The following is a 20,203-nucleotide window of genomic DNA, read 5'->3' as shown; positions in this document are numbered from 1 at the left end:
AATAGTATTGTTGATCTTCGGTCTATCCTTCCAGTCAGGGGCTTATTTCTTCTGTTTCTATCCGCAGTTAAGCACGATGCTATCACGTTAGCTCCGAAGCTAAAGTGCTTCACCGATGTATTGTCGTGGAGATAAAAGTCACTGAATGTCCATTTCGCGTTCTCGACTCTCATTTTCAAGAGGATATAGTATCCGAGGTGGTTTAAAATACAAATCCGTGATCCACAATAGAAAAAGGAGAAAGTGTGGAATCCAATGAGTCCTTGTACCTAAGTTACGGTCAGAGCGAAAAAAGATACACCCTGGCGTCCTGCACTGCACTCTAATCCTTCACTCTCACGTTCCTCATCCACAAATCTTTCATCCTCGCTCAAATTAATGGGGTAATCGTCGCTTTCTCGGTCCGAATCGCTCTCGCTGCTGGTGTAAACAATGTGCAGATGTGAGGAGCCCTTCAACCTGTGACGTCACGCTACTTCCGGTACAGGCAAGGCTTTTTTTATCAGCGACCAAAAGTTGCAAACTTTATCGTCGATGTTCTCTACTAAATCCTTTCAGCAAAAATATGGCAATATCGCGAAATGATCAAGTATGACACATAGAATGGATCTGCTATCCCCGTTTGAATAAGAAAATCTAATTTCAGTAGGCCTTTAAAGCTAGGAGCGAACCAATTACTTTGACTAATTACTGTTCTTATGGAGTATGCATGCACGTGTGATTAGAGAGAGGAAACAGCTGTCTCGAGCCTGACAGGAAGTGTAATTATACCCCAAGTGTAGGGGCTCTATAGCGCAACCGTACAACCACATACTGTATGTCCACTGCATTCTTTTCGACGTAGAGTCCTGCTCCTGGAAAAACAAATACAGCGTGCCGCACCGATGGATTTGTTTCCTTTCATTACAGACATGCAGCCAAGAAAAACACCTCTTCGTGTACATGTCAGCGCCTTACTGCTGACCGCCTTTAAAAGCAAGGGCACAATTTATACACCAACACGGTTACATTGTCATCGGGCTCTAAATACTACTACAATAAAAAATAAAAAAAGAGTGTGCTTTAAAGGCCTACTGAAAGCCACTACTACCGACCACGCAGTCTGATAGTTTATATATCAATGATGAAATCTTAACATTGCAACACATGCCAATACGGCCGGGTTAACTTATAAAGTGCAATTTTAAAATTCCCGCCACACTTCCGGTTGAAAAACTCCTTTGGATGATTTATGCGCGTGACGTCACAGAATCCACGGAAGTGGTTGGACCCCGTCGACCCGATACAAAAACCTCTTGTTTTCTTCGACAAAATTCCACAGTATTCTGGAAATCTGTGTTGGTGAATCTTTTGCAATTTGTTTAATGAACAATGGAGGCTGCAAAGAAGAATGTTGTAGGTGGGATCGATCGGTGTATTAGCGGCTAAGTACAATACTTACAGCAACACGACAAGGACTACTTACTACGCCTAGCCGATGCTTGCCGCCAAACCCACGGATGAAGTCCTTCGTCGCGCCGTCGATCGCTGGAATGCAGGTGAGCACGGCTGTTGATGGGAAGATGAGGGCTGGCTGGTGTAGGTGGAGCGCTAATGTTTTTATCATAGTTCTGTGAGGTTTCAGGCACAACACAGGTTGCTAAGTTGCTAAATTAGCCTTAGCGTCGTTAGCAACAGCATTGTTAAGCCTTACCAGGCTGAGAATTTTTAACCGTGTAGTTACATGTACATGGTTTAATAGTATTGTTGATCTTCTGTCTATCCTTCCAGTCAGGGATTTATTTATTTAGTTTCTATCTTCATTTGAGCACGATGCTATCACGTTAGCTCAGTAGCTAAGTGTGTCACTGATGTATTGTCGTGGAAATAAAAGTCACTGTGAATGTCCATTTCGCGTGCTCGGCTCTCATTTTCAAGAGGATATAATATCCGTGGTGGTTTAAAATACAAATTCGTGTACCACAATAGAAAAAGGAGAGTGTGGAATCCAATGAGCCAGCTTGTACCTAAGTTACGGTCAGAGCGAAAAAAGATACGTCCATCACTGCCTCTCCAGTGCTTCACTGTAACGTTCCTCATCTACGAATCTTTCATCCTCGCTCAAATTAATGGGGTAATCGTCGCTTTATCGGTCCGAATCTCTCTCGCTCCATTGTAAACAAAGGAAAATTGTGAGGAATATTACCTCCTGTGACGTCACGCTACTTCCGGTACAGGCAAGGCTTTTTTATCAGCGAGCAAAAGTTGCGAACTTTATCGTCAATTTTCTCTACTAAATCCTTTCAGCAAAAATATGGCAATATTGCGAAATGATCAAGTATGACACATAGAATGGATCTGCTATTCCCGTTTAAATAAAAAAAAAACATTTCAGTAGGCCTTTAATCAAAATGTTGATTTACAGACCGTTCTTCAACCCCCTTTCTGAGAGTCTCTGGAAAACAAGCTGTTTTGGGGGGCGATCTCTACACCTTGCTTCCTCACGTTGACTGAGACTGCATTCCGGTGCCGTTAGCCATTTTTGTAGTGTTTGAGTACAATACGTTTCTCACAAGGCACCAAAAATATCACACGAAAGTTAAATTCTATTTTTAATTAGAAATGGTAACATCGGTGGATTTTAGCAGTCAATCGTACATATCCGAGCCAGAGTCTGACCGGGAGCGAGAGGAAGAAACTAAACGGAGCCTTGAAATTAAAGCATCATTGATTAAAATTGAAAAAAAAGTTGAAGAAATGAGGAATTTGGAGGTAATCCTCCTTTTTCATTGTCCCATTTACTTTCTTGTAAAGCACCAGTTCCATTGGCAGCAAAACAGGCCCAGAGCATAATACTACCACCACCGTGCTTGACGGTAGACCTGGTGTTTCTGGGAAATTTTCTCCTCCAAACATATTGCTGGGCATTGTGACCAAACAGCTCAATTTTTGTTTCGTCTGACATCACATGGACGAAGATAAGATCTTCTGGAGGAAAGTTCTGTGGTCGGATGAAACAAAAATGGAGCTGTTTAGCCACAATACCCAGCAATATGTTTGGAGGAGAAAAGGTGAGGCCTTTAATCCCAGGAACACCATTCCTACCGTCAAGCATGGTGGTAGTACTATTATGTTCTGGGCCTGTTTTGCTGCCATTGGAACTGGTGCTTTACAGAGAGGAAATGGGACAATGAAAAAGGAGGATTACCTCCAAATTCTTCAGTCCGGAGGTTGGGTCTTGGGCACAGTTGGGTGTTCCAACAGGACAATGACACCAAACACACGTCAAAAGTGGTAAAGGAATGAATGGTTAAATCAGGCTAGAATTAGGGTTTTAGAATGGCCTTCCCAAAGTCCTGACTTAAACGTGTGGACAATGCTGAAGAAACAAGTCCATGTCAGAAAACCAAGAACTTTAGCTGAACTGCAGCAATTTTGTCAAGAGGAGTGGTCAAAAATTCAAGCAGAAGCTTGTGGATGGCTACCAAAAGCGCCTTATTACAGTGAAACTTGCCAAGGGACATGTAAGCAAATATTAACATTGCTGTATGTATACTTTTGACCCAGCAGATTTGCTCACATTTTCAGTAGACCCATAATAAATTCATTAAAGAACCAAACTTCATGAATGTGACCAACAAGTATGTGCTCCAATCACTATATCACAAAAAAATAAGAGTTGTAGAAATTATTGGACACTCAAGACAGCCATGACATTATGTTCTTTACAAGTGTATGTAAACTTTTAATCACCACTGTACATCAAAAATATGATTTACTTGAGTGGTTGGACAGGATATGTAAAAAAAATTAAATAAAAAACTACCATAGTTGTTTGTAGCACATGTTATTGTATTGTTTTTATTATTCATTATTTTATTTTGTCATCTAAAAGTTAGTTTTTCTTTTCGTAAGGCGTGTCATAAGTTAAAATTGTACAGTTTTGGGAGGGCCAAGCAAAGAATAACTTTAATTCAATTTATATCAATGGGCAGGCTTGGTTTGAGATACACGGGTTTTGAGTTACAAGCTGTGCTGTGGAACCAATTAAAAGGGAACTGCACTGTTTTGGGGAATTTTCTCTATTATTCACAATCCTTATGAGAGACAAGAACACATGTCTTTTTAATGCATTCTACACTACCGTTCAAAAGTTTGGGGTCACCTAAACAATTTTGTGGAATAGCCTTCATTTCTAAGAACAAGAATAGACTGTCGAGTTTCAGATGAAAGTTCTCTTTTTCTGGCCATTTTGAGCGTTTAATTGACCCCACAAATGTGATGCTCCAGAAACTCAATCTGCTCAAAGGAAGGTCAGTTTTGTAGCTTCTGTAACGAGCTAAACTGTTTTCAGATGTGTGAACATGATTGCACAAGGGTTTTCTAATCATCAATTAGCCTTCTGAGCCAATGAGCAAACACATTGTACCATTAGAACACTGGAGTGATAGTTGCTGGAAATGGGCCTCTATACACCTATGTAGATATTGCACCAAAAACCAGACATTTGCAGCTAGAATAGTCATTTACCACATTAGCAATGTATAGAGTGTATTTCTTTAAAGTTAAGACTAGTTTAAAGTTATCTTCATTGAAAAGTACAGTGCTTTTTCTTCAAAAATAAGGATGTTTCAATGTGACCCCAAACTTTTGAACAGTAGTGTAACTCATAAATAAACGTAAATAAAAGTTGGCTTACAATTGAGCCAATAGGAGCCATTACGTCATTGCGTCCTATTTCGACCATAAAACCCAGTAAATACCCATCCCAAAAGCGCCAAGAATATTCCATTTATATTTTTGTGACCTGAATATTAACCAAGTATTAGCAATGTTGTTATGATAAGTGCTAATGTTAAGGACCTACATTTAACGGCGCATTGATCAGAGAGAGGTAGCTTCCTTATGCTGCTGTACCATTATTGCTGGTGAGCCGTTTTCTCGCCTCGGACCTTGGGAAAGTTAATTCTACATTATATGTATCATGCCTCTAACCTGGGTAGTAAAATGATGTGGACATAAACTGAGAAGTTGGTATATTTAAACAGTCATCTTTGACCCGGAAAGACGCTTTGTTCCGACCCAGTCCTCTTTTTTTTAACTAAAATGGGGCTGGCATACCCATGATTTCAGCCTTTCCAAAGCTTCTCTTAGACCACCATTTCTTGACCTCGGTATTTGTCAAATCCTAGTTACGGCCCTGGTGGTGTCATCACAGGTCCTTCTAGACCCGTGATGACACGTGATGGATAAAAGACACATGACTCACGCCTTCCTTTGTTTGAGAGCAGTGACTGGGGCGAGTCTTATCTGGGGGGGGATATGAAGAGTGAAGGGAATGGATTCCATCAAGTATGAGACACAAACATTCTGGACACAATTTAGGTAAGGCGTGCTTAATATTACACTTTCACTGACATTACATAGTGCTTGGTATAATAAAGAATTGGAATAAAAAAGAAGGCGGGGGATACAATGTAGCATCTGAGATACTTTTGTGCTGCCTATGTGAAAGATGTGGGCGGTGACCACAGGAAGAAAAAAATGAGTGCTGTCACTGCGCCCGTCTGCAGGGGATCCTAAAAGCGCACTATGCAGGATATTAAGAGACAACTAGAAGAGGCAATTACTGAAGGAAATGCGTGTGAATGAAGTGAAATGCTGACAGAATGTAGTATGAATGTAAGAATAGTTTGAATGTTGGAATGCTTTGAATGGTGAAGAGCTGATGTTGAACTGAAATGCTAATGGTTTAAATGTTGACATCGTTAAAACGCCAAAATGGTTTGAATGTTGAAGAGTTTGAATTTACAGGAAAACTGGAATTTGGTTCGGAACTTGAGAAGTGTTAGTTTGAATGTCCAGGATGAGTGGAATGTGTTGATGCTAGAATGGTTTGAATAAGTTGAAAAATGTGAGGATTGTGCAACTTGGAAAAATGTCCCATTAATTTCAATGGGAACTTCCTAGAAATTGGGGACTTTTGGGAAAAGCAAGATTTTTTGGAAAATGATTAGGAGCATGAATGTCCTGAATGAGCTGAATTGGTTGATGTTAGAATTGTTTAACATATGGTGGAATGGTTTGAACGGGTTGAAGAATGTGGGAATTGTGGAAGTTTGAAAAATTGCCAATTTATTTTGAATGGGGAAAATGCAAAAAAAAAAAAAAAAAGGAATTAAGGGTAATCCGGGATTTTTTTTATTTTTTTTTAGAATTGTTGAAGTAAAGCACACAATTCCTGAACAGGCTGAAAATTTTGAAGTTGGAACAGTTTGAATCAGATGAAAAATGTGGGAATTGTGGAACTTTGAAGAATGTCCCATTGAGTTCAATGGGGATTTCAAAAAAATTGGGGAATTTTGGGAAAAGCAGGAATTTTTTTGAAAATGGTAAAAAACTTGAATGGTCTGAATGAGTTGAAATGGTTGATGATACATTTTTTCCAAATCGGTTGAGAAATGTTGAAGTAGTAACATGTTGAATTGAGAAATGGTATTAAGGAATTCCTGGAATTTCAGGAAAACCTGGAATTTTTCCAGTTCAAAAAACAACTTTCTTTTTTGTCCTGATTAAGAGTAATGTTTTGACGGTGGAACGGTTGAAATGCGTCGGAAATGTGTAAGGAATAGTCCCCAGAAAAAAGTGTGGAAATAGGGCTTTGGAAAAGAAGGAATTCTGGAAAAATCCTGGAATTTTTTTGAACTTGGAAAAATGATAATTTGAATCTCCAGAATTGTGGAATGTGTTGAAGGTGAAATGGTTTGAAAAGGTTGAAATATGTGGAAATGGTGAAAGTTTTAAAAATGGCCAATTCATTTTGAATGGGAAAAATGTCCCGGAAAACCTGGAATTCCGGGAAATCTGGGAATTAGTCAAGGGAAAGCCCACGATTCCCGAATAGGCTGAAAAGTTTGAAGTTGGAATAGTTTGAAACAGGTGAAAAATGTGGAAGGTAAAACGCGCCAAAATCTGGAGAAAAAGTTTAAATAGATGAATTTTGGTGTAGAAAACCAAAGCATTCACAGAATGACGTACGTTTTCTGTGTGTGTACATTAAGGCAGTGTTTTTCAACCACTAGTGTGCCGTGAGATACAGTCTCGTGTGCCGTGGGAGATGATCTAATTTCACCTATTTGGGATAAAAATATTTTTGCAAACCAGTAATTAAAGTCTGCAAATGATGTGTTGTTGTTGAGTGTCAGTGCTGTCTAGAGCTCGGCAGAGTAACCGTGTAATACTCTTCCATATCAGTAGGTGGCAGCCGGTAGCTAATTGCTTTGTAGATGTCGAAAACAGCGGGAGGCAGTGTACAGGTAAAAATGTATCAATACTTAAACCAAAAATACACAAAAGATGAGTGCCCCTAAGACAGGGGTCGGCAACCCAAAATGTTGAAAGAGCCATATTGGAGCAAAAATACAAAAACAAATCTGTCTGGAGCCGCAACAAATTAGAAGATATTACATACAGATAGTGTGTCATGAGATATACATTGAATTGAGATGACTTAAAGGAAACTAAATGAGCTCAAATATAGCTACAAATGAGGCATAATGATGCAATATGTACATATAGCTAGCCTAAATAGCATGTTAGCATCGATTAGCTTGCAAGTCATGCAGTGACCAAATATGCCCGATTAGCACTCCACACAAGTCAATAACATCAACAAAACTCACCTTTGTGTATTCACGCACAACGTTAAAGGTTTGGTGGACAAAATGAGACAGAAAAAGAAGTGGCATAAAACACGTCCTAAAAAGTCGGAGAAAGTTATACACTACGGTGAGTTCAAGGACCGCCAAAATTAGTAGGACAAAACGGCGCTCGCCAAATACTCGAATCAGTGAAGCATGTTTAATATAAACAGTGTGCTTTATAACAATTAGGGAGGTTTGTGTCATGTTTGTCCTCCTACAGAAACCATATTAAAACAAAAACTTTTTTTTTCCCCCTCATCTTTTTCCATTTTTCATAAATTTTTGAAAAAGCTTCAGAGAGCCACTAGGGCGGCGCTAAAGAGCCGCATGCGGCTCTAGAGCCGCGGGTTGCCGACCCCTGCCCTAAGAAAAGGCATTGAAGCTTAGGGAAGGCTATGCAGAACAAAACTAAACTGGCTACAAAGTAAACAAAAACAGAATGCTGGACGACAGCAAAGACTTACTGTGGCGCAAAGACAGCGTCCACAATGTACATCCGAGCATGACATGACAATCAACAATGTCCCCACAAAGAAGGATAAAAACAACTGATATATTGTTGATTGCTAAAACAAAGTAGATGCGGCGAATAGCGCTCAAAGGAAGACATGAAACTGCTACAGGAAATTACCAAAAAAAGAGCAAAAGCCACCAAAATAGGAGCGCAAGACAAGAACCAAAACACTACACACAGGAAAACAGCAAAAAACTCAAAATAAGTCAGGGTGTGATGTGACAGGTCATGACCTACTTTGAGACCAGAGCTCAAAGTAGAGTTGGTTATGGTTTAAATTCATATCCAACAATTGCGACAACGACTTTTTACTGTCAACTGACAGTAAGTTGACAGTAAGTTGAGTCATTTTTTTAATGATTTCTGTGTATAAGTCCGACTGTTTGGGAAAACGGACACACTTACTACATTTAGAAGATGTATATTAAATGGACAAAAGAGACACTATATTACTGGTAGTGTCCCTCTTAGGCACCCACATTCTTATCAGAAATGTTCACGCTAAGGAAGCCCAGTGAGTTGCTAACTAAATTAGAATGTCTCCAAATGTTCTGCACTGACCACACTGCACTGCTTTAATAGAATACAGGTGTTGTGAGGTCCAATAGCTACGCAACAGCATCTCCTGCTGGTTGGTTGGGGAATTATAACAATGAAATGCAATGAAAAAACTGTGACCCCTGTGCTTTGTATGCACTACGGAAAAGGCTTTTGCAATCATGATTTATTACTTATGTAATACTGTATATTTGAATAATGATAAACAACAATGGGTGTTCCTGATAAAAACCCATATTCTAAGCCTGCTTTAGTTCAGTTTAGTGAACCATTCTGATTTTAAACACAAAAACACCAATTCAACAAAACAATTACAATATTTGTATTTATGTTACTCAAACAGAGCTAAAGAAGTGTTGACGTTTCATGGCTAAGTCATCGTGGCTCATGTTCCTGATTTTCTTGTTTCCTTATAACAGTGCAAAGTACAAGTTGTGTAATAAAAAAACGAAACTGGCTGTTTCAAGTCCCACTATATAGATATGGATGGATACAAGTAATACTGCTGGCTCCCCTTTTCGCAAAAGTGAAAGTACTTTACCAAAGGAGCCTGATTTTCCAGTTTCATTTCTCAGTAAATGGTAACCCAGGTAGCATAAAACCTGACCAGAGAACAAAATACAGACTGAATAGTAAACAGCAGCCGATCTGTAGAGGTAAGTGCCACCGATTGTTTTGTTCTTGTTTCTGTTTAAGAAAAAGGAGTATGACTTCACTGTTATTGACAGATAGTTGACTTTTTCAAGGATGCTTAGTGTTTAATGTCACTACATTTAGTTACTTGCTGGTTTAAAAGTGTGTTTAAGGCTTTAAGGACTGCATGATTATGGCCAAAATAATAATCAAGATTAAATTACTCAATATTGAAATTACGTAAAATATGTTTTTATTGCACTTTTTATTTTAAACAGTATGTGAACTTGGCTTTCATCTAAAAAGGGCTAACCAAAAATAAATATGCCATCACAAAGTGTGATCATAAAGTACAAACAAGTGAAACAATAAGATTATACACAAAAGGCACATACTACACGGAACATATTGTACTACTAAAGCAGTGGTCCCAAACCTTTTTTGCACCACGGAACGGTTTAATGTAGGCATTATTTTCAGGGACCGGGTTTCCACTTGTGCCAGATAAATGCAGCAAAAATAAGTGCATGAAAAATACAACTCACTATAACACTGAATTAGCCCTGGGCTTGTTTCTTTGCAATGAGTTTCAGATGGAAATCAGCCTTTGGCTACAATCGGTCACATTTATATTGTATATGTTCATTAATGTGCATTGTATCATGTCACAAAGTCATAACAAATATAACAAATGGAAAATTCCCCTATGAGGAGTTTTATTGTACATCTATAAACTTAGACTTAGATAGATAGATAGATAGATAGATAGATAGATAGATAGATAGATAGATAGATAGATAGATAGATAGATAGATAGATAGATAGATAGATAGATAGATAGATAGATAGATAGTACTTTAATGATTCCTTCAGGAGAGTTCCCTCAGAGACTTAGACTTCCTTTTATTGTCATTCAAATTTGAACTTTACAATACAGATAAGAACTACATTTTGTTGCATTGGCTCGTTGTACTGCAGGATAAAAGCGCAATAAGGTGCAGATATAAATAAATAGATTACAGTACTGATAAATACAGTAATCCATGTTTATGGATGTATGTTGTATTGTCTTTATATTCCAGTGAGTTCATCCGTTTTGGGGGGGAATTGAGGGGATTATTATGATGCGAAACAAGCTTATTGGTGGTGTGTCTAGTGGGACAGGCGAAAGTTAAGTCGGAGAAAATGCAGTCGTTTATAAATTATTTAATGTTTCTCTGCGGCCCGGTAGAAATTGCGTCACGGACCGGACCACTGTGCTAAAGGACACATCGTTGGCCAAATAAAATGCTATTATATCCGTTATTCTGGCATGTCTTTGAGAGGTGGATGGTTCGTCGAGGCTGTGAGCAAGTGTAAACTTTACGTCGCAGGCAAACGATGGCGGTTGAGAAAAGAAGCTAACTGTTGTTAGTTTAGTTTAGTCTTTATTTGAAGGGACAATGCACAGAAACATTAAGATCAAAGACAGATATGTTCTGTACCAGATTATAGCTAAATAGCTAATTTCCATCTGCAGTACCTGGCTACCTAAATTAAAGGGATACAAAAATCATGCAATAAAATTATGACAATAAAATCATACACAAGTATTAAGAAAAAAGTCATAAAATGCCCTTTCATGGACACATACTTAATATACAATACAACCACACCTCATTTACACCATCACACAAAGACAATACATGCTCTTGTTCACATCTGTCATCATTTGTAAAAACAACCATGATTTTAACAGACACACTTCACAATTTACAACAAAAAAGCTCTCATGGATAAATATACACATGTCAAACAAGGTGCCCACCTTAGTGACCAGCTTTGATTGCTCCAAAGCCACTTTTTAACTTCAATTGTGAATGAAGAGTAATCTGTTAGACTTCTCAAGTTTGTTGTGAGGTCGTTCCATTACTTTATGGCTTTATATGAAAAGGCTGTAATTGTTAATGCTTAACCTGGCGCCGCAACTCGATGATTTGTTTGGCTGTGCACATCAACGCCGCTTTGCCGTGCAACACGTTTGGCGTATGCATCGGTTCATCTGCGAGGGGGAGCATTTCCGGGTTCAGGGAAGAAGCGGGAGGTTGTCCATGTAGACTGATCGAGGCTGTTTTCATAAACTTCCTCCCAGCGCGGCAACAACACACAAGAGCAACAGTCACGTCTTTTTGGTCTGCCGTAAAGCAGTTCTTCTGCCGTGAATATAGCAATGTCGTGACACTCTTCAACGTGCAATACTGTCATCTAATGCGGTGTTTTTCAACCTTTTCTGAGCCAAGGCCCATTTTTTTCATTGAAAAAATCCAGAGGCACACAGCCAGCAGAAATCATTGAAAAATAAAACTCAAAAAGTCCATCCATCCATCCATCCATCTTCTTCCGCTTATCCGAGGTTGGGTCGCGGGGGCAGCAGCCTAAGCAGGGAAGCCCAGTCTTCCCTCTCCCCAGCCACCTCGTCCAGCTCCTCCCGGGGGATCCAGAGGCGTCCCCAGGCCAGCCGGGAGACATAGACTTCCCAATGTGTCTTGGGTCTTCCCCGTGGCCTCCTACCGGACGTGACCTAAACACCTCCCTAGTGAGGCGTTCGGGTGGCACCCTGACCAGATGCCCGAACCACCTCATCTGGCTCCTCTCCATGTGGAGGAGCAGTGGCTTTACTTTGAGCTCCCCCCCGGATGGCAGAGCTTCTCACTCTATCTCTAAGGGAGAGCCCCGCCACCCGGTGGAGGAAACTAATTTCGGCCGCTTGTACCCGTGATCTTGTCCTTTCGGTCATAACCCAAAGCTCATGACCATAGGTGAGGATGGGAACATAGATCGACCGGTAAATTGAGAGCTTTGCCTTCCGGCTCAGCTCCTTCTTCACCACAAAATGTGTTAAAATGTGTGCCTGTTGGCATCCTGTGGGTCACTTTGCGGGAGGGGAGGGCACCAATATAATTAATGTATTTTTCCCAATATTTTTGGGAGCGACAGGTGACCAGCTGATCTACGGTTGGCTCACTGTAAACTATTTTCTCTGATATGCAGCGACGCCTGCTTTTTAAATGTTAATATTGCCGACGATCACCTAGTTTAATCGTAGCTGCCAAAATGGTGATCACGATTAAAATGTGATTAATAGTGCAGCCCTACTTTAGAGGGCTAAGAGGTATATTATATTTTAAGTGTACTAAATCAAAAGGCTATAGTCATGCATCATGTAATCCTTGGCACAAATACAGTCGTGGTCAAAAGTTTACATACACTTGTTAAGAACATAATGTCATGGCTGTCTTGAGTTTCTAATAATTTCTACAACTCTTATTTTTTGTGATAGAGTGATTGGAGCACATGTTCGTCACAAAAAATATTTCACGAAAATTGGTTCTTTTATGAATTTATTATGGGTCTACTGAAAATGTGAGCAAATCTGCTGGGTCAAAAGTATACATACAGCAATGTTAATATTTGGTTACATGTCCCTTGGCAAGTTTCACTGCAATAAGGCGCTTTTGGTAGCCATCCACAAGCTTCTGCTTGAGTTTTTGACCACTCCACTTGACAAAATTGTTGCAGTTCAGCTAAATTTGTTGGTTTTCTGACATGGTCTTGTTTCTTCAGCATTGTCCACACATTTAAGTCAGGACTTTGGGAAGGCCATTCTTAATTATAGCCTGATTTAGCCATTACTTTACCACTTTTGGCGTGTGTTTGGGGTCATTGTCCTGTTGGAACACCCAACTGCGCCCAAGACCCAACCTCCGGGCTGAAGAATTTGGAGGTAATCCTCCCTGTTCATTGTCTCGGTTACTCTCTGTAAAGCAGAGCATAATACTACCACCACCATGCTTGACGGTAGGTTTGGTGTTCCTGGGATTAAAAGCCTCACCTTTTCTCCTCCAAACATATTGCGGTGTATTGTGGCCAAACAGCTAAATTTTTGTTTCATCTGACCACAGAACTTTCCTCCAGAAGGTCTTATCTGTCCATGAGATGTCAGACGAAACAAAAATGTAGCTGTTTGGCCACAAAAACAAGAGTTATTAAAATTATTGGAAACTCAAGACAGCCATGACATTATGTCCTTCACAAGTGTATGTAAACTTTTGACGACGACTGTACATGTATGATATACAGTAAGCATGGTTAACTAATATAAGCAATAACCTTTCAAACCTCCAAACAGGATGAAGATGTCGGGAAGATGTGTTCTTCGCTGCACTGTGCTGCTACTTTGCCTCGCTTTCGTGTCTGCCATTAAGAAGCTTGATTCCATTAACGACTTGAAAAAAGTTGACTTTGATCGAGCTGTGCCGAAGCACACTCTCATACTGCTTCACTGGTTTGCGAACGAGATCGACATTGATAATAATGATGTCATACAACTGACTTTTGACCCAAACCGAGAAGAATTCGGATCACATCACTATGGAAACTACGAGGGGATGTTGAACCCACTGCCTCAGAGAAATATCAGATACCGTTACTACACAGTCGGCAATCTTTACCACGGACAAGCCATGTCCGAGCTTCCTGATTATGTTCTCCATCCAGAGAGACAGTATGTGGGACGCAACAGAGACCGGATCATATTTCGAGTGAGAGAGCACAGCACAAGAGGTCAAGCCAGCGAGATAATAGATGAAGTCTATATCACGCAACATTATGACAACTCAAATGAAGGGACACGTTATGATCCCGCTCACACATATCAGATCACTACCAACCTGCTGAGACAAATCAGAGAGTTTTCAGGGGAAGAAGGCACTAGTAACTCTGTGAGAAAGCTCAAAGAAGACTTTGGAAGCCATATTAACAACTCACAGATAAGGTCCCTCATTATTACATGGGGTGACCTTGCTTGCCTTGGACTACTGCTGTTTATCATCCTTGAGGAAAAATACTACCCTAACAACATAAACTGGGGTGCAAAAAGAATGTCCAGACATTGTGTCGTCAACATTCCAAGCAGCAGCGAAGATCACCCCGACGGTCAAGTTCCAAGGGAGCTTTTTGATGAGGAAAACATTCAACTTGAGGTGACGACTGGCACAAACGGAAAAGCTAAGATTCATTGGCAGGGTGTTTCTGAAGACCGCCTACAGCAACGTGTAATGCTAGTACTGTTTAAGGACAATGAGGGCCAGACAGCTCTGTTTTCTAAGCAGATTGGAAGCAACTCTGGCGATATGGACACCTCTGTACTCCTGAATACTGGTCTTCAGGCACGGCTACACAAGACAAGAACAAAGTACTGTTTCTGGACAGTCATGGCTGAGGAGATCTGCAGGGGCGGCGAGTTTCGGAATCCAGAAAAAGTCAGGCTACAAGACTACAATGCAAGCCTGCAGCTATTTGTTAAGGATGGTAAGGCTTGCGCTCGCTTATTTGTGGGCAAAGCATTTAGAGACTGGAGGTCAGAGTTTGACAAGTCATGGGTGGGCTTCTACACCGATGCCAATAAAGCCACTGAGGAATATGGATGGTGGAAGTGGCAGTGGGCCACAAAATTCCAAAAGTCTACTCCGCTCGACCCCTATCACAACGTTTATGAGTATCACTCAGGTATGGCCATTTCCCCAGGAGTCCAAGCACGATTCATTATTAGTAATAACAGGGTTGTGGCACACACAAGCTGGAGGTGATTAGACCCCACATCTATGATCAACAATTCAACTTTAAATGTAAATATCCTACAATGAATGTCTTTTACTTGCTGGATTTGTTTCTTTTTTTTTTTTATATAAAATGTGACAGTTAATCATATATAACTGGGGGAGAGCAACCACATTACTTCCCTTGCACTGTAAACCTCAGAATGACACATAGATGAATATTGTTAAATTGCTTTTGTTTGTACATTTCTATTGTACACATATCTGCACAATACATCATCACTTTCATGTTAACTCCTTGGTTCGAGAAACTGAGTATCCAAAGGTTTACAAAAACAAAACAAAAAGCACTGGATGAAAAGACTTTGTTTTTGTCAGCATAGTATCAAATTGCTGGAGTGTAGCACCCTTACTTCATAATCACTCTTGTGCCTGTATGTATGAATTGTTTGTGTATATGTAAATAAAATTGAGTTTGATCAAGGAGACCACTGAACATATACATGACCGTGCTGTCAGGGGAGGCAAGTGAGGCAGTGCCTCACCTTGCCACCAGGTGGCTTAACCATGAGATGTTCAAAAACGAAGTAATAAAATAAAATAAGTTTGAATATTTCTCTTTTGGTCTATGCTTTTTCTATGTGACTTTGGTGTGATGCCTGTATATTTTGATAATTTTCGTGGTCAGAATCGCGGAAATAAGTATTGGCAGAAGAGAAGTGAGGCAGACACAGGTGCTGCCTCCACGGCTACACACAAAGTGTATTGAGCGTGTAGTCCACCAAGCTACTAGCACCTGCACGCACTCACTGTTACAGCTCCGTCACTTCTCTCGCCCACTCACTCACAGACGTCACTCACCTCACCTGCTGTCATATTTTAAATGGCCACACACACACACACATACGCTACTCTCATAACAAATGTGTCTGCCAATATAGAAGATTATATACTGTATCCAAGATTAAATACTTCTCTAAACTGGACTTTTAGACAAAATGAATGTGATCATACAAAGTACGTTTTCATGGAGGATAGCTATTGCTTCGTCAGATACAAATACAGAAAGGTAAGATACACTCACAATACTTGATTTATTTTGTGAAAAGCAAATAGGACCAAAAAGTATTTAATAACAACTTCATCAAATACTTTTTGGATCCATTTATCATATAATATCTTTATGGTAACGTTTTTATGAAAGCGTTTAACTCTCTTATTTTTCCTGTTACTCTAATGTCCTAAATCAACAATGATTAGAGCTGCACATATGAATTTAAAAGTAAAAAACTCCAAAAGTATTTATGCCTCACCTGGTGTTTAGTTCACCGCACGTCACTGATGACCACAGTCAACTGTGTGCGGTAATCTGAACAAAAGAGCTTTCGGTGAGTATTGTGTACAAAGCTAACATTAATTGGAAAGTCTCAGCTTTCATGTGACGCTTCAGTGTGTGCAAAACAATAGCGATTACTTTACATAACCACGACATGAACCAAATTGATTAATACTAACCATGTGTTACAGTCATTCTATTTTGCTTTGCATTCCTATTGGCTTGTTGATACATGTATTAAATTTTATGGAGGTTAGTTTGTGTCTTTATTACAAAAACATTTTTTTGACACTGAATTCATGTAACTGAATTTTTTGGATTATAATTTTGTGAACTGAGTTTTTTTTACATCCAATTATGCTGACAATTTCATTGTAAAGAAATTCAGCGTTTTAAAATTCAGTGTCGAAAAATTTGCTGCTTCTAAAAGCAAGAGTCAGTTAGAATAGAATAGATAGAATAGAATTGACTTCATTGTCATTATATTTGCATATAACGAGATTAAGGACTCCAATTTAAAGGGAAACTTCGGTTTTTTTCAACCTGGGCCCTGTTTTCATAATTTTTTCTGTATATGTGAGTGCTGGATAAAACATTTTTTGAGGTCGCGCCAGTATTGAGCAGGGCAGGCAGCCTCCAGCCCAGCTAACGCTCGTACACAGGGCAACTGGCTCTCGTCAAAATTCGGCCTATAAACATGCATTTTTTTCACACTGACAGGCTCAGATAGTTACAATGAGTGTCCGACAACATACTAGAAAGGAGAAATTAACGTATGTCTCTACCTTTAGCTGGAGATCGCTGTTTGTTGTGAGCTGTGTCCAAATCTCACCACGCTACAAATCTCGTTCCGAAATCTCGCGATAACTCGCGACAAAACACCGGTGGAAAAACAGTTACCTGACTGAGGTGAAGAGAGATGACTGAAGTGATTTTCTGTTGGATTACCGAAGACTGTTATTTTAGTTTTATAGAAAAGTTTGTTTGTTTGTCTGTCATGGCTGAATTTTTGCCTGATGTGGACGATTTGATTTGTCGCGAGTTATCGCGAGATTTCGGAACGAGATTTGTAGCGTGGTGAGATTTGGACACAGCTCACAACAAACAGCGATCTCCAGCTAAAGGTAGAGACATACGTTAATTTCTCCTTTCTAGTATGTTGTCGGACACTCATTGTAACTATCTGAGCCTGTCAGTGTGAAAAAAATGCATGTTTATAGGCCGAATTTTGACGAGAGCCAGTTGCCCTGTGTACGAGCGTTAGCTGGGCTGGAGGCTGCCTGCCCTGCTCAATACTGGCGCGACCTCAAAAAATGTTTTATCCAGCACTCACATATACAGAAAAAATTATGAAAACAGGGCCCAGGTTGAAAAAAACCGAAGTTTCCCTTTAAGGTGCGGTAGTGGGAACAAATATGGGATAAAAATAAATTACACAAGAGGTAATAAAGATAAAACTAAGAATTTAAATAAACAGACTACTATCTAATAAAAATAATAAGCAATCCTGTACAATATACAAAACACTATACAAATACAAAATACTGTAGAATATACAGAACAAGACAAGAGTACCGGAGTAATAAATAACAATCAGTGTCGGATGTATTGCACTCAAAGGGTAATATTGCACAGTAGGGTGTTAGGGTAGGATATTGTATAGGGGTGAATTATTTATTATAAGTTAGAGTCCGGTAAATTAAGACTGAAGCAATCGATCCTGTCTCAAAACCAGCCAATGAGATGTCAAGTTTGAAGTCACATGTCATGGGTCTTGCAAAACAACATAAAAAAGCAGTTAATAGGGCTACCTTGATATAAGACAACAAAATTAAAATGTCAACGCAGCCCACTGAATATTTTCAAACTATAGAACTGATTCCGGTGGTAAGAATCTTCACTGTTGAGTGACATAAGAAGCTCTGCTTCATGCAGACCGGACACGAACAAAGTGGGGCAGAGTGGGCGGGGCTTGTTTACGGCATAGCGAGTGTCAGACGGACGCAGAGTTCTACAGCAAAAGGTTGCAGAACAGTGATGTTATATCAAATATGTAGATGTTTTTTACTCTTGGCGTTTGTTGCTCTTGCTCGATTATTAAAGATGTCAATCAAGGAGATGGTCTGCAGTAGAGGGGCAACGCTCATATATTCTGAATATTCAGTGTTTTATTGTTCATAGTTAGTATTGTAAATCCCACAATGTGTATTTTCATGTACATTGAGTGTCTTCAGTAAAACATTTAAGACCATCTCAAAAATAGGATTATCTTTATTTTATTTTTTTTACTGAATTAAATGATAGTCTGGGAATTATATGACGGTCAGAATGTACATAAAAATAAAGATTGTGGGAATTACAAATTAACAATGAACAATAAAACACTGAATATTGAGAATATATGAACGTTGCTACTCTACGTCCCAGACTACCTCTTGATCAACATCTTTTATAATCGAGCAAGAACAACAAAGATCCAACAATACGGGACGGCGTGGCGAAGTTGGTAGAGTGGCCGTGTCAGCAATCGGAGTGTTGCTGGTTACTGGGGTTCAATCCCCACCTTCTACCATCCTAGTCACGTCCGTTGTGTCCTTGGGCAAGACACTTCACCCTTGCTCCTGATGGCTGCTGGTTAGCGCCTTGCATGGCAGCTCCCACCATCAGTGTGTGAATGTGTGTGTGAATGGGTGAATGTGGAAATACTGTCAAAGCGCTTTGAGTACCTTGAAGGTAGAAAAGCGCTATACAAGTATAACCCATTTATCATTTATCATTTATAACAATACTGCGAAAAATAATAGCAGAAAGGATTAAAAAAACATCCACTTGCTTGATATAATAATTTGATATATGGTAATATCACTGGTCTGCAGAACTTTTTACAACAAAGTTCTGCAGAACAGTGATGTTACATCGAAGTTTCTGCCCAGTCTGCCCCCGTCCTTGGTCTGCATGAAGCAGCGCCACCTACGGTCACCGTAGTGTTTGGTTCATCTATTAATGACCAAACTTTGTCTTGTGAATAACGAGCTTACGCTCAAAACATCCCTCCTTCCATGAGTGCATCCAAACATCTATTTATATAGCCCCTGTCTTTGTTACGTTTACATGAACCTAATTATCCAGCACCATCTGCTGGTCACATTGTGTATCACAGTCAGTTTAACTGCAAATCAAGACACTTAGTAACCAGTATATCACTCAAAAGTGCAGATTTTAACCATTGGAATCATTTCTATAGTTTGAAAAAAATCCAGGGGGCCACATCGAAGTGTTTATTTTGTTGTATTATGCCAAGGTAGCCCAGTTAACTGCTTTTTTTTTAATGCTGTTTTGCAAGACCCGTGTCACTTGACTTCAAACTTGACCCCTCATTGGCTGGTTCTGAGACAGGATCGATTGCTTCAGCCTTTTTTTAGCGGGAGTGAGTCGTGCTTTTTAAAGCAGCACATGTTTCGACACTGAATTTTTAAGCACTGAATTTTTATTTTATTTTATTTTTTTAAACAGATTTTTTTTTTTTTACACTATGGATGGATCAATTTGTTTACACTGAAATTTTATACACTGATTTCTTATATGATGATTTTTTTACACTGAATTTTTTTTTACACACTGAATTTTAAAACAATTTTTTTCAATTAAATGGTCAGCATCATTTTATGTAAAAAAATTCAGTTCACAAAATTGAAACGCAAACATTTTTTTCATAATAAAGACAAATTAACTTCCATAAGTTTTGACTTCAAGATGGATCTACAACAACAAAAATCAAGAAAGAAAACAACACTGGAAAAACAACACATACAGTACTTTTCACGCCAAACAAACGATTTATTAGCGAGACCACGTGTTATAACCCCTTGTGACATGCATGAGT

The 20,203-nt window shown here is 39.4% G+C and overlaps 2 protein-coding genes across 7 annotated transcripts in view; one reads left to right on the top strand and one right to left on the bottom strand.

The window, feature by feature from the left end:
• Nucleotides 1-20,203, bottom strand: part of LOC133642681 (septin-9-like) — a 175,751-nt gene that overhangs the window by 41,724 nt on the left and 113,824 nt on the right. The gene's annotated exons all lie outside the window — the stretch shown is intronic.
• LOC133642682 (uncharacterized) lies at nt 5,296-15,583 on the top strand. Of its 2 annotated transcripts, none has more exons than XM_062037036.1 (2): nt 5,296-5,364; nt 13,556-15,583. In XM_062037036.1, the coding sequence occupies exons 1-2, from the start codon at nt 5,318-5,320 to the stop codon at nt 15,012-15,014; spliced, it is 1,506 nt and encodes a 501-aa protein (XP_061893020.1). In that variant the 5' UTR covers nt 5,296-5,317; the 3' UTR covers nt 15,015-15,583. The 2 variants fall into 2 exon arrangements, with proteins under 2 accessions (XP_061893020.1, XP_061893021.1); XM_062037037.1 differs by lacking the exon at nt 5,296-5,364 and adding an exon at nt 9,228-9,410.

This window comes from Entelurus aequoreus, linkage group LG25 (assembly GCF_033978785.1).
Source record: "Entelurus aequoreus isolate RoL-2023_Sb linkage group LG25, RoL_Eaeq_v1.1, whole genome shotgun sequence".
Lineage (NCBI taxonomy): Eukaryota > Metazoa > Chordata > Actinopteri > Syngnathiformes > Syngnathidae > Entelurus > Entelurus aequoreus.
This window is presented reverse-complemented; position numbering and strand designations above follow the sequence as displayed.